The following is a 15,501-nucleotide window of genomic DNA, read 5'->3' on the forward strand; positions in this document are numbered from 1 at the left end:
TATTTACGAATAAAAAGAATGGTTTCTTTAGCTCTGGGAAACTCAGGACTGGAGGATGTACAAGTTCCTCCTTTAATCTATTCAATTGCTCCTCATCTGTCTCCGTCCATTTAAGTAACCCATCTTGGTTTAACTTGTTGTAAAGGAATTTAACTTTCCCACTGTAATCCTCTAGATTAGATGCTAGATGTCATCGCAACCTTCCTCTTACTGGGTTGGTTTGCTTTATTTAGGATGGAGAGGCGAAGTGGCGAGACAGAATGTTCGAGTTATCACAAGGACAGTTACTAGACCTAGACGTTTACATTCCCTTCAGGGGGTTCAGGATAAAAATGTGGGAATGTTTATGTTTGTTCATTGTAGTAAAATGTAAAACTATTTGTTGATTGTGATAAAGCGTGAATGTGAGACTGTTTGTCCATTGTGAAGGAAAGTACTACTAGCCTGACGAAGGGGGGGAAATATAAACATCCTGAACCAGTAAGAGGAAGGTTGCGATGACATCTAGCAATGGGAAAGTACAACTGCAGACGCCAAACAAGCACCCCGGAAGCCTCAACAACCAGAACTGAGAGACTATAAAAATAAAAAGCGGCTGGTGGCGGGTTGCGCCTTTTTGAGGAGTCGTGACTCTGCGACTCCCAGGGTGCCCAGCGCTGTTCTTTGCTTGTGTTTTTGCTTACTCAAATTAATAAATACTTTTCTATAATTTGGCTTAATTGTCTAATTTATGACAGTTAGGACAAGGAGTAATGGCCTAAAACTTGAGTACAAGATGTTCCATACTAAGACGTGGAAGAATTTCTTTACGGTAGCATTTACAGAGCACTGCAACAGCCTGCCCAGAGAGGTTGCAGAGTCACTTTCTGTGGAGATATTCAAGACCTATCTGGATGACTACCTGTGCAACATATTGTAGGGAATCTGCTTTAGCAGGGGGGTTGGACTTGATGATCTCTTTAGGTCCCTTCCCTCCCTGCAATTCTGTGATTTTGTGAAAAAAAACTTATAATCTTACATTTCCCACACTTCCCTATGTTCTATAGGAAATGCAGACGGCTTTTCTCTGAGAACCACTTTAAAGACATTCCAAGCTAGTTATGAGTAAACTGCTCCACCTGTGCAATAACCATGAAAGATGTATTATAGTGTTGTATAAATTCCTTATTATGGTCTGGACACAAACAGTAGAGTTACATTTTATATGTATGATAGAGCAAGGATCTGACAGCAACTGTCTGTAGTTACATTGTCATCCCCATCACCCCTTTATCTGCAAAAGCCTTGTCCAACTTGTGCTGAATTCATCAGATCTTACTGGTGATTTAATGTATTTGGATCAGGCCTAGACTCTTGTTCTTCAGAAATCCTGCCTTCACAGCATCTACATCCAAATCTTTGCACCTGTATGTTTAACATGTTTAAGAAGACTTCTGTATTTGCAGGTTCATGAACCGTTAAGGAGTATGGAGAGGCATTTCAGAAAACAAACTTGATTCACAAATGGCCAAGGATGTATTTCTGTACAGCTTTTAAGCAACCAGGAGTCATGGGATTTTGCAAAGCAAACGCAGGTGCAGTTTTGGTTAAAATGAAATAGGGCTTCCCCACTGAGCTCCTTGCACAATGACAGCCCCAGTCCCATGGAACACAGCTGAGGTGGCAGTGCATTACATGCTGAGACACAGCAAGGCTCATGCAGTGCTGGGGAGAAGCTCCTGAGCAGAAATGCCATTCCTTCTAATCAAATGGTACCTTACAGATTTGATCAGGCCTTGAAAGATACACTGTTGCCCAAACAGCATTTCTGCTTTCCAGGCAAATGTGTGTTCTCAGGTCACAGTAAAGCCATCAGGAAACAGAAGAGAAGCTCTCTTTTCAACAAAAGCATCTCAGGTTCCGTTCAGGAATTTTCATTCAAACTAAACTAAAGGTCACTTAGCTTCCAACTAGCATATCCTGTATCTCTGTTTCCTTCTGAACGGGAGCTTTGCCTGTATCCTCTCTCTTCCAAGCCACTGGGAATGGGGGGGAAGTGTGTGAACAGTTGTGTGGTGCTTAACTTCCTGCCAGGTAAAACCACAATACACCACAGTCTTTGCATTTTTGTTTTGTTTTGTTTGTGTGGGTTTTTTTGTTTGTTTGTTTTTGTTTTTGGAACCAGCTAACTATACAACAGACGTTCTATCCCCCTAAGTCATCAGTTTTATCATTACTACTCTATTTCTGAAACCAAGATGACTCAAGATCTCAGCATCTAGTGGTACAGCAAGTTTAACCTCAAAGAGAGCATACTGGGATAACTGGTTATACGTCTACAGTGAATTTATGAGGTCTATATTTTATAAATGAAATCAGTAACATCTGATCTATTCTTGGAACAGAAACCAAATACTGCCCAAATCCCATCTCTCAAGAAAAGAAAAGTTGCTTTCATTCATTCATAGAATGGTTTGGGGTGGAAGGAATCTTAAATATTACCTACTTCCAAACTCACTTCAGGAGAATAGAGATCTGGGACTTAGTGAGGGTCTAATATTTTTGTAGCTCTGACTCCTGCTTTCCTCTGCTTGCTTGCTTTATTTGACTGTTTTCCTTACTTTATAAAAACTAAATTAAAAAATATTAAAAAAAGACAGATGAGGAAAGTTATAGCTTTAAAGCAAAACAAAACAGAAATCCTCTTGGTTTCAAAGTAAATTCCAGCAAAACATTATTTTGAATTTCACAGTTTGAAGGAGTTTTCTGCTTTTTTTTTTTTAGCATCAGAAAATCTGATCTAAAAATATATGTTTTTGAAAATCTCTCATTTTTTCTTGAAAAAATTAATCTTGTATGTGAGTGATTCTTCTAGTGGGGGAGTTTAAATATGAAAACACCTCAGATGTTTTATACCTCATATCCTACTTTGCAAAGTCTCTAAAAGGCTGCTTTCATATCCTCGCAGGAGGAGAAACAGGAACTATTGTCTGACTAATACAAAACAATTTATTGGCCCTGTTTGAGCCAAAGTAGATCCAGATTGACTTGAAAGGATTGTCAAACTATTAAAAAAAAAAAAAAAAAGATTTAGATGGAATTTCAGGGCTGTAGCAAAATGCAAAAATGGGCCTCTTTGGTGTGGCTTTGGGCTTGTTTGGAAACATCTTGTAGAGCTTGAGAATTTCTTTTGATGATCAGCCTAACTTCACTTTTCTTAGTTTAATTCCATTTTTCCTGATTGCATTCCTTTGCCTCACCCTAAAGAGAACACTTGCTTTCAGCAGTTGTTTACACTTTCTAGATCTTTGCACTAGGTTTGCTGTCATGCATTTTTTATCACATTATAGCAAAAGCTTGCACATTCAAGGCAAATTCCTTAAAGGTCAGTTATACAAACCTTCTAGTCTTTTTTGCTGTTCTTTCTTAATTTTCCTTTTATTTTACAATACCTTCCAACTTTCAAACAGCTTTCCTGATTTTTCTGATGTGCTACCAGTGCCTTTCTGCTGTGCCACTTCCTTCTCAGCTCCGCAATGCAATGCCATGGTACCTGCATTTATTAATTATTACACCTTTCCAAAGTTTTCAGTAGTTCATAGGTCTTTGCTCAAGATCATTATTCTCCCAGTGTGCTAACTTGTAATTTCTAGTTTGACCCTCATTTTGTAATTTTCTGCTAATATTTTATGCCTTCATCTCCCCAGCAGAGACTGTATTTTTCTTTGCTCACTACATACCTTCCCAATCCTGCTGCAAATTCAATTTGCTTGTTGCTTGACCCTTTTGCTATTAACAATTAGCAATGAAAATACTTCATCACCTTATATTATTCTTCATCATGGTTTAGCTCCTGTGCTTTCTATTTCTATTTTTGCAAATGACTTAAAAAAAAAAAAAAACTGAAAAAATAAGCAAATGCAAAACTGTGGTCAAATTATCGGTTTTTGTAAAATTAACACAGATCTAGTCAAGTCAAGTCATTGGAATTTATTGATTTAACTAAGAGTTTGACCTTTAGATTTCTTGTTACCTTGGACAATTTTCAGAGCTACACAGTGAATAATATGAAAGCAGAAGACTTTTGCAGAAATTGTTTACCCCACCTACAGATTTAGTTCTTTGTCATGACTAAGACGTGGCTAATTGCTCATCTCAGATGGCGTTATTTTTATTTCCATACATTTCATAGTTATCACTCCAGTGATCAACCTATCATACAACATTCCAGATGGGTTTTCTGATGCAGTCAGTGCAGCATGAAAACACATAAACATATTCTCTGTACTCCAAGTTTGCAGCAGAATGCCTGTGCAACCTTGCAAATTACATCTGACCTCTCTGTTTCCCGTCTGTTTAAAATGTGAACAAGAGCATCGTCTCTAATTTTTCTGTATTAATGCAGATAAATGTTTTTGGAGTGCTCAAATATTAGTGATATGAGAGCTGTAAAAGAAAACAGGATGATTTACATTGAGAACATTTATGGAATATATATGTTAAAAGACTCATTAGTCTCTAAACGGACAGATATTGCCCATATAGCATTAAGGGCATTATACTGCAATGCTGTCAAGCCTCGTGCGGAGAAACAAAATCTTTAGTCTTAGTAGGGCAACAACAGACAGCTCTTTGAGGGAGAAAGCAAAGGATGTTTGAGTACTTATCCAGGATAACAAAATTGCAACATCATTCCATGGAGTTCCTTATTTGGCAGATGTAGAAAGTCATGAACAGAGATTGTGACTCCACTAAAATCTTTCAACAAATTAGAGGAACCAACCTCCCATGACCTCACCCTGACTTTCTCAATATGCAGATGAATTACTCAGCTGTTTAGTGCAAAACTACATGATGGCATTCTGGGCAGAAGCAGGCAGGTGTAACCATCATGTTGCAAAAATATAAATGAGGAAAGGAATTAAAACAGAAAAAGACCTAGCTGTGACTCAGGAAATATCTTCCTGCTTCTGTAGCTGATCACAGAGCAGAGGGTGCAACTATTGCAGTTGGTACATGTTATTAATAGTCAAGACTCTTGGTGAGATCGCTAGAGGATGCTGGGGAGTGTCCAGCACCTCTGGGAGGTCTCAGCTGCCCGGAATTCCATGTCAGCTGTGGGGGGACAAAGGTGCAGGGCCAAAACCTAACAGAATTACCATTGTACAAGGTGTGAGAAGCAGTTGCTGTTCCAAGTAGTGAGGTAAGCACTGAGGAACTGCTCCTGACCTTTCTCTTGGAAACAGGCAGGTATGTGTAAATCAATCACATTCTGATCTCCAAAAAGATACATTTGCAGGAGGATCAATTGTGGACACACAAATCATTACAATCAGCTGCATCAGAAAAGAACCAAAGTTGCTGCTGTTCTACACAGCATGTTCAACAGCTCAGAAAGCAGTTTACCCCTCACAGCAGATGTATTATCACAAAACTGACCCTCAGAAAGCTCTCACCAGTTGGGAAAGCTTTCTATAGAGAAAAGTAGGGTCAAGATCACAACTGTAATCATAAGTAGTAAGGTAGATTCATCTGAAGTGCAAATGAGATTTTCATACTTGAGTATATAACTGTTTAAAGAGGAAACGTCAGTGACTCAGTAGGCTGAATTCCATTACTGCAATATATTAAGTGTATACCTCTCAGTGGAGGCTACTGGGGCTCAGTGCTGAGATATGTTCTCTCTTGAAAATGGCCTTGAGCAACTCATAATTAAAAGCTACTGATCTACTGTGGGCCCCTCCTCCTCAGACATAGTGTGTTTCCCTTCTCCCCAGCCCATTTGCAAGAGGAATGCATTGGTTTCAAATTCCTTCAGTCTAGCTTACAGTTTAGTTGGCCCTGAGGATGGGAGGGTTAAAACATAGAGCTGCCATAACCCAGTCCCACTTAGATTTTATGTCTGAATTCTCAGGCTTCTTAGTGGGCCTGGCTCTTGTGAAATCTCTGGTTTCAAACTGTGTATGTTGAAATTTCTGCGTCTTGAGGAGCAGAAATATTCAGGAGGTTCATATCATCTCTTGGGGCACTCACTACTCTGCAGCAATCTATCGTAATAAATTCTTCTACAGACTTATGTTGTACAAATACTTAATTTCTATTCTGAAATATGGTGCAAATTTTAATGCACAATTATTTCATAATCTACCTTCTATTGTCTGAATATTCATGATGCAATGATATTTTTCATTCTGTACATTTTCACTCTCTCCCTATGCACAGAAGGTAAGGACTGCATTTCTTCTCAACAAAGTTATAGAGATTAGAAAATGAAAAGGGCATTTTGTTACTTCTTGTTTTCCACGAGTTTGTGAAAATAGTTTAGCAAGCAATGAGAATAATTACACCGTTATCAGGCAAAAGCCTGAATAAGCTGTCAGCCACTACAAATGATCACTGCTCAGTCTGAAAAAAAAAGCTGCTCTTAAATTTTTCAGAAAGTGCCACATACTTCAAGCTGACTTACATAAATCATGTTGGGTATTACAATACTGAATGAAAAATTGACCAGTCACACTAGCTTCTATTCCAGCTCCTCTCAGCAATGACTTAAAAGTGAATACATAGGCCATTTCTCACAGTACTAGGATTTCACTATTTTCACAGCACATATTAAATGACATTTTGCTCTTCAGCTGTGTAGACTGTTCAGAGAGTAATCAAAATAAAAGATATGTATTATTTTTAATCACCACAAACAAAATAAAAGAAAGCTTTCCAATCTTATGTAAAGCATTGTGTCTGAATAGACTGGAAAGTGATTTTCCAGAGTCTACTGGGGATTTCATTTCTTAATGAAAGTATTAGGCATGATTATTTACTTCTCCTAAATTTAGGACTTCCCTGAGACACATATAATAGATAGCATCAATACCCTGTCAACACCACAGGAATATAAACCATTAAAATAGAATAAAGCTAAGCTGCACTTGAAAGATCGAACAACTTTGCAATGCATCAACTTTTCTTTTTGATAATGTTTTTTTTTACCTGCTATGCCACGAATGTCAGTAGTCTCCAAGTCAAATTTGTTTACTGCACGTTAACAGTCCGCTCTATATACTATCAGTATTTGCTGGCTTTCCTGCCACAGTGCGATGTTGTTCCTCTAAGTCCTCTATACCATTCAGACTGCATAATTGCCATTTAGTTCTACTCCTAGATCTGCTAAGGATCTTTGTTCTTGTTGACATGTTTTCAGTCGCTTTTGAAAGCTGAGGTAGCATCTCTGAGTATGGGGAGACTTACATTATACAACGGGACCAATATGAAGAAATTAATATCTTCCTACTTTGATGTCTAATACTTCTCCAAATTTCACATAGCACAGTGTTTTCTGACCACATTTAGTGTCTTCTTTGAACCATACACCCACTCACCCTTTTTAATCACCTCTAGCAAGAGTCTAGCGGTAGCTCAAAGCATCAAAGCTATATCCCAAATATCTGGAAGACCACACAGAATAGTAAAATATTAAAACAAACTTAATCCAAGGATTCTCAGAAGCTCAGGAAAAAAGAGTTTTATGGAATTTGTCAGCAGCCCTTCCTGAACTCCCAATACATGGAATGGAAATGGAATTTGGAGGTACAGGAGGCTACAGGCACAGAGTGAATCAAGTTATCTACAACTAAGTTCTGCCAATACTGAGTTCCCAGTCAAATGGTGAGTTTGTCATAAACAGGTAGGTCAATAAGGGATATCTTTTGATGTAAATCCAGAGAAGATGCTAGGTCAGTTTTTCCAGATTCACATTGAGATCTCTAAAATTTTCTACAGCCACACAATAACAAGGTCAGTTATAGTAAATATTGCACAGAAAGATAATTACACTGGCTCAAGTTTATGATTATACTCGATATATACTGAAGACTCACGTAAGACAGGCACCATGATACACCTTAATGTTAAGTAGGCTGTGTGTCACAGCCAACATGACACAACCTTTCTGGACTGAAATTTCTGAACACAGCACTATCTTCATAGGCAAACATAGCTCCTAGGTGAACTGTCTCATAGTAACTCCCTGAAAACTGTAATTTCTTTAACCCAATGTTTGCATTTTCTTTCCAAATTTTGCACCCAAAACATTTCAGAAAACTGTAAAGATTTGTTCTGAAACAACTTACCTTTTGTAGCACATAATTTCACATGATTAAGTTAAACTGCAGGTCAAATTTCTGAGTAGTTTAAACCTCTCCCACCAAATTTATAATACATTTTACTTTAGGTTCAACAAAATATTTTATAACATTTTTATAGTTCTGCCAGGGATAAGAAGAAAAGTTTATTTGAACTAATTTGATTTTGAGGTCTCTATCTGTGTGCAGTATGACAGTAAATAGAATTTGCAGGAATTCCAGTCTTACTTTTCTCACCTCATCACCTACTCCAACTTGTGTATTTTGCTAGTGCCACTTAGTTTTGAAATGAAGCAGACCAGTGATTACATGCAGCTGCATGCTGGCATGAATAATGTTTTCAGCTTTTGAGTGGGGTGTTCTCAGATCTTTGCTCACCATTCTATGGCCTTGTGTGTCATATTATGTGCGAGTTAGCTCTTCTGAGTGCTATGAGAAATCTGCTGAATGACACATGTTTTAAAATGTCTTTTCTGTTTTATAAAGAATGTAATTTACCGAGGGCAGACTAAATTGCACAGGAAGAGATCTTTTTATACTGCTCTGTCTGGGCTCTGAGATCCATCTACATGAAGTTAGTATTTATTTAGGTATGACAGTAACTGCATGGTAACTGAAAATCTAAGAATTTCTTTCAAAGCATAGCTTTGCTGCAAACAACTGTCTAGATTTAGGCGAACTCATACTGTGACAAACTGAGAATGGAGAAAACACATTTCTTGTCCATAAAAGGAGATCCACAGAGGGTAGCTCTGATTTTGCTGCAGTTCCAAACTATGAAGTGGGGACTCACTTTTGCTAAAAGGAGTTTTGCTTCATTCTTTTTTTCCCTTTTTCCTTTGTTTGCCTTCTTAAATGGAAAATGATTTGCTGAAATAGAAAATTTTATTTTAAGAGGTCAGATTTCTCTGCAATTTCTTCTGAGAAAATACACAGGACCCAAAACGTTACCAGCAAGTCAATGGAGTTGATTCTTTCTCTTTACTCAGTACTGGTGAAGTCACATCTGCAGTGCTGGGTCCAGTTCTGGGCACCCCAGTACAGGAGACATGGACATACGAAACAAAGGTGACTAAGGGACTGTCATAGGAAGAGAGGCTGAGAGAGATGGGACTTCTCAGTCTAGAGGAGAGAAACTCAGAAGGATCTTATCAAGGTGTAGAAATACCTAATGGGAAAGAGTAAAGAAGGTGGAGCTAAACTCAATCAAGGGTGTTCCATAAAAAGACAAGAAGAAATGGGCACAAACTGAAATAGAGGAAACTATGGAGAGAAGTGATATTTTTAATTTTTTACTATCAGGGTGATAAAACACTGGAACAGATTGCCTGAGTGAGTTTTGGAGTGTTCATCCATGGAGAGATTAATAAAATGACTGGACATAGTCCTGTGGAAGCTTCTCTAGCTGACCCTGCTTTGAGAAGGAATATTAGACTAGATGATCTCCTGAGCATCCTTGCAACTTCAGCTGTTCTGCAATTTTTTTGAATCTGTGACTTCGTTCCAGTGTGCTAGCAAACTGACATATGGTGGACCAGTTTGCAGTGTAGGAGAATGAATCTCGAGACTGTTTTCAGTCACTTGATGCAGTACTTCACCCAGGGCCTCCCACATGGTATGACAGTGCTGTAATAACACGAGTTTAACATTTTCCTCTTCAATCCACTGCCTGTGTAAAAGTTTCATTTGGTCTGCTTCAAAGTCAATGGTTTGCTTCCATGATTTTATATTTGACAGTGAATATTAGTTTCATTTAAATGCAATTGCAAATACAAAAGAAACAGTTATCCACAAGGGAAAAAACATTTAGACAAATGCTCACAGTTCTCAGCTACCGTATCACAGAAAGATTAAATCACAAGTGGCCAAAGGGCTTCCAGAAGATACTGAGAATCTAGAATTAGGAAGACAGTACAGGAATCCATACAAAGCATAGTATGGCAAAGGGCAGTACAGAAAAGAAGCACAGGGTCCATATTTTTCAAAATTTCACTCTTGAGTTCATTTTGATCTGTTTGAACAAGACTCTTCATTTTCAAGAGGAGTGGGAGAGAGTCTTCCTTCTGTCCACGAATATTTCTAGCTAAAGTCAGTTTTGTCAGTTTTCTAGCTAAAGTCAGTCATTCCGCATAATGTAGATGAAATCGGGGAACTTCATTAAAAAGACAAAAACAGCAAACAGGCCCCAGCCCAGGAAAGAGCCACAAAAATGCTCAGCAGATCTATATGAACTTCCCACTTGTATTACAGAAGCCTAAACATTGGTTTCTGGTGTTCAAAACATAAGAAACATTACTTTCCAGCTTAACTGTGCATTTTCTCTTCAAGAATGCTATTTCTTATAGCATGAGTGAGAGAGCACTATTCAAACCCTGTATTTATTTCTCAGTGTATGATGATGCTCTTAGGGTTAGATACAAGCCATTTGATGAACAGAAATTTGATGGATGCCTGAGATTTCAACACATACAAACTGTTAACACTTAGCAAAGTCAGAACTTTTTCATTTTATACCACTCGAGTGTCTGCTGCTCTCCTTGTGTCTTTGAATCCAACCACTCATCAGAACAGACACTGCAAAAGTGATTTAGCATCTGTTCACTACCAAGGCTTGGTCATGCTTTCCCAAGAGTAGCTACCTAACTTTGTGGAGATGGGACTTGACTGGCATATCTGGCACTATACAAGGAATGAATAAAAGTGAGATCATCCTGAAAAGTACATGAGAGGTTGATTAAATGCTGAAAAAAAGAAATCATAAAATGATTACATTTATTACAGAATAAAATTAAATAACATATTAAAATACATATAGCCTATCTGTATCCGTAAACTGCATAAGAAGTAAAACATGTTCAAAACGAATCAGAATTTTTATGTTTACAGAATTTAGTAAATCTTATTTAATTGCTTTTATCTTGACTTTCTGTTTCTTTGTAGATCTTACAGGTGAACAAGGTGATGTCCATCTTGTTTTATGTGATATTTCTTGCATATCTTCGTGGCATTCAATCTACAAACATGGATCAAAGGCATTTGCCAGAAGATTCAATAAATTCTCTCATTATTAAACTCATTCGGGGAGACATTTTGAAAAACAAGCTTTCTAAGCAGATGGTAGATGTCAAGGAAAACTATCAAAACATAGTGCAGAAAGTAGAGGATCAACAGGAAATGGATGTAGATGAAAATGTGAAATCAGACTTCCAGCCAGTTATTTCAATGGATACAGACCTCCTACGGCAGCAGAGACGCTACAACTCTCCTCGAGTTCTCCTGAGTGACAACACACCACTGGAACCACCACCACTGTACCTCACAGAGGATTACGTTGGAAATTCAGTGGTATTGAACAGAACCTCTCGGAGGAAAAGGTATGCAGAGCACAAGAGCCACCGAGGGGAATATTCTGTTTGTGACAGTGAAAGCTTATGGGTCACGGACAAATCATCCGCTATCGACATTAGAGGACACCAGGTGACTGTGCTGGGAGAAATTAAAACAGGCAACTCTCCAGTTAAGCAATATTTTTATGAAACAAGGTGTAAAGAAGCCAAGCCTGTTAAAAATGGCTGCCGAGGCATTGATGACAAGCACTGGAACTCCCAATGCAAGACATCCCAAACTTATGTTAGAGCACTGACTTCAGAAAACAATAAACTTGTAGGCTGGAGATGGATAAGAATAGATACCTCCTGCGTGTGTGCATTGTCAAGAAAAATAGGAAGAACATAAATCCGCAACTCTTTGCTATATAAATTATTACTTTAAATTATATGATATGCATGTAGCATATAAATGTTTATATTGTTTTATATATTATAAGTTGACCTTATTTATTAAACTTCAGCAAATCTACAGTGTATAAGCTTTCTCTCTCATAAACAAGACTAAAGGGTGTGTGCCTCTGTTATGGGCAACTCCAGATTTTTTTTAAACTATGTTTGTGACACTGTTCGTTGGCAGAATACCATAACCTGACTGTAAAATCTGTGTAAAATCAGTATTCTTCATTCAGTATTGTCAAACCAGTGATAGTCATTTAGAACACTTGTTAAAATTCACATCAGTGTCAAGAGTTGTGTACATATTTATATCTCTCACTATACATTCACATTTAATTGGATTCAGTATCAACTCCTGGCTGCCAAAACAAAAAAGAACTAAAATATGAGTCATAGCCTGCAGCTGATATTAATGTCAGAGGCATCAAGGCATCAAGTAGCTGTAAAATACAAATGATGTTTATCATGTCAGTTTTGTCAAAGAAATGACCATTTTCCCTGTTAGCATTTCAGAATGATTGTTTATAATCCAGCAAGCACTGTTGTTTTTAAAGCACATTAGTTTTGCAAGTATTTCTAATGCTGCCAAGTAATCTAAGAAACAATATTTAAAAAATCTAAAATATTTGTAACTAAAATAATGAGACCGAGAGCAGATCTAAATGGATCATTAATTTAATACATAAATGATTATTTCTTCAGGATATAGTATTTATTGTGATTGACCTCTTCTTCTACACTAATCCATTATCTCATGCTTGAATTTTAACATCATTCTTCTCTGTATGAGTTTTTAAATTAGAAACAAAGCCAGTGTTGTCTTAGTGTTAAAAGAGCTCTTGGCTTAAGAACTGTAAAGAAAGAGATTATATCCTGGAATGGCTTTCAAAGCCACACAGCCATATGAAACTGTTCTCCTCAGCAACACATTGCTCACTTATAATGGAAGAAAAAATGAGTTGAACCTCACAACAAACTTAGTACCTTTCACAGAGACATAAAAGATTTTATTTTTCTTTTTGAGCCATATTGTGGATAAAATTCAGGTAAACCATAGCTATAATGAAGTTATTCAGTCACACAGGTGTGTTGTTAGGGCAGAAAAACTTGCTAAAATATACCTCAAACTATTTTTTGCATTGTCATGTAGCTCTGTTGGGGACACTAATAATTATGCTACCTGAAGATAAGGTCTATTCTACATTAGCTGTATTATGTTCTGGTTGGGATCTTACTGTCATAAAAGTAAATTAGAGTCATGTCATGGATTTCGGTCAACAGAACTAAGATTGAACCACGTATATAATCTGTCCCTAGCTAGTTCTTAATCCACAGTCAGTGCTCAAAACAAAGCCCTTCAAAAAAGCAGCTGTAGTGGTCTTAAATTTCTACATTATGGCTTTCATTGCTGTAGCATGTTCCACATCAGAAATGAAAATGAGATCAGAGTATGCAAAAATGTGGTGATAAGGTGACTTTATTCATAAAATTTTCATTACTGGAGAATCAGCTTTGAATCTGCAACAGGTGATCAATGCAGCAAATTGTGTGGTCTCCCTTAATCCCTTGCAGAGAGCCTTACACATCATAAAATGGACAGGTTACTCATACGCCCAAGCAGGGTAATAGCTGACACTCTGAAAACTAGACTGGAGCATGGAGGTATAATTCTGGTGGGGAGGCCACAAAAAAAGGTTTTTTTTGAGAACTCTCTCAGTTTTCAATATGAGGCTAGGGTATTTCCCTCAGAGGAAATGTCATCAACTCAGTGGACTAAAACCTAACTCTGCTTCAAGCAATAACAGCATCAGAGTTTTAATGCCAAAGCAATCATTAAAAGGGAAGGGGTGATATAACAAGCAACTCAGTATCTAATAAATGTGATTAGTTTTTTTTTCCTGAATTCTCCTTCCTTGAAAAATGAGGAAAACAAAATCCTCAACAGATCTTTTGCTATTTTTACTGGCAGAAAAGTGTAAGTTACAATAATCCCCAACTATTAATTTTTCTGTTTGTGAGAAGAAGTATATTTTTAAGAGGCCTGTCCCACTGAAAAAATTTCCAGGTTTTAAACCTAATTTTACACCCAAAGCTCCCAAATAGATTATTTTCAGACGTAGTGAATAACTGAGAGCAGAAATAGTCATGTATCATTAACTTTAGAGATCTCCATTCGTCCACACATCAATTAGGTCTATATCTATACGAGAAGAGGAAGGAAGAGCACTAACTGACTTGGAACTGAACGGAACACTGTTGCTTACATCCCATTAACTGGTGACTTCATTGTTCCTGGAGTATCAATGGTGCTCTTGTTTACATCACTGTATATCCAGAGAAAGTATACTAAATACAGGTGAGAAAATGTATTATTACAGCAATGTAATTAACATAAGAATCGATTCTAATCTCATTATTTCTACCACTGAAAATCAAGGGATAGTCATTCTTTATAGGTTTAAAGAAAACAATTTATTGTTCTAATTAAAGAAAGTTGTTATGATTCTTAACTTCACCAATGCATTGAGTGTTTTCTAATTGCCCATCAAAAACACATCAGAGTAAATATAACACCAATCATCTGAAATGTATTAAATAGGAAAGAAACAGGGTGCATAAGGTTATGAGATCAGCTGCCTCTTTCTTACCTCAGTTTAGCAATGAACAGAAGTGTTACACTTTGGATATGATCCAACTTCCATTGAAGTCAACAAAAAAATACTGTGGGGAAAGTTGCATCAGGCCATGAGTGAAGAAAAACTTGCAGATCTCAAATCAGAGGGCAGAGCAATTGCACACATTAGTTACATGTTCTTGTAAACCCTGTGTACACATAAGATGCTGTATAATTTTGTAACAAGTTTGTAAACAAAGCCTGTAATAAATTTGTTAAAGCTTAGTTCTGTTTTTCCTGTAGCTTGGGATGATTTTATTATTGTCAGCTCCGGTGATGGCACACTGCATTTAAAGTTCCCTATCTGACATTTTTGTATGTTTAAGTAGTTAAGCAAAAAGCTTACAATGCTAGCTTATTTTAAGTATTTTGAAACTCACTCCTATTAGGCAGTTCCAATACTCTGTCAATATTGTTTTGCCAATAGATCATTACAAACACACGTTTTATTTAGCTTTTCTCCCAAATGACTGAATGCTATTCTGAAATTGCCTTTCTGTGTCAAATTATATTTTCTCCAATTTTTTCCCTATTTTTTTACAGTCCATTTAGCAACAGTAAAAAATGTTCCTCTGAGGTTTTGGGAAACCATCTGCATTTATTTTATCACCTTTGAACATGTGTTCGGGAATGCAGTATGTGTAGAGATTTTACTGCTACCAAGAGATTTGTGCTGCTGCACTAGGAAGAAACTTTGACTGGATTATACAGAGAGTGCACTAGGAACCACTCTGCTCATACTCTATAATTTCAGTGCTATAGCAATCAACATCTCTATACATTGTGTATCTGCAAACAATACCAAACAGGAAACAAATTTGATTGGGAGTTCCAAAATTAAAAATTTAATGATAATGACCTGGTATTTCTGTCCTTTCAGTAGATGCATTTGCACAGTGAAGTAGAATGCATAACCATTCAT

General features: G+C 37.1%; 1 protein-coding gene across 5 annotated transcripts in view; it reads left to right on the forward strand.

Annotated features, from left to right (window-relative positions):
- Positions 1-14,804, forward strand: part of NTF3 (neurotrophin 3) — a 75,635-nt gene extending 60,831 nt beyond the window's left edge. For 3 of the 5 annotated variants that reach the window (XM_021393517.1, XM_021393525.1, XM_021393501.1), the window contains one exon: positions 11,061-14,804. In XM_021393517.1, the coding sequence (XP_021249192.1) occupies positions 11,082-11,855 (774 nt within the window). In that variant the 5' untranslated portion in view covers positions 11,061-11,081 and the 3' untranslated portion in view covers positions 11,856-14,804. Of the gene's footprint in view, positions 1-2,779; positions 7,645-11,060 lie in introns of those variants that run through there. The other 2 variants (XM_021393508.1, XM_021393507.1) reach the window with 2 other exon arrangements.

This window comes from Numida meleagris, chromosome 1, assembly GCF_002078875.1.
Source record: "Numida meleagris isolate 19003 breed g44 Domestic line chromosome 1, NumMel1.0, whole genome shotgun sequence".
NCBI lineage: Eukaryota > Metazoa > Chordata > Aves > Galliformes > Numididae > Numida > Numida meleagris.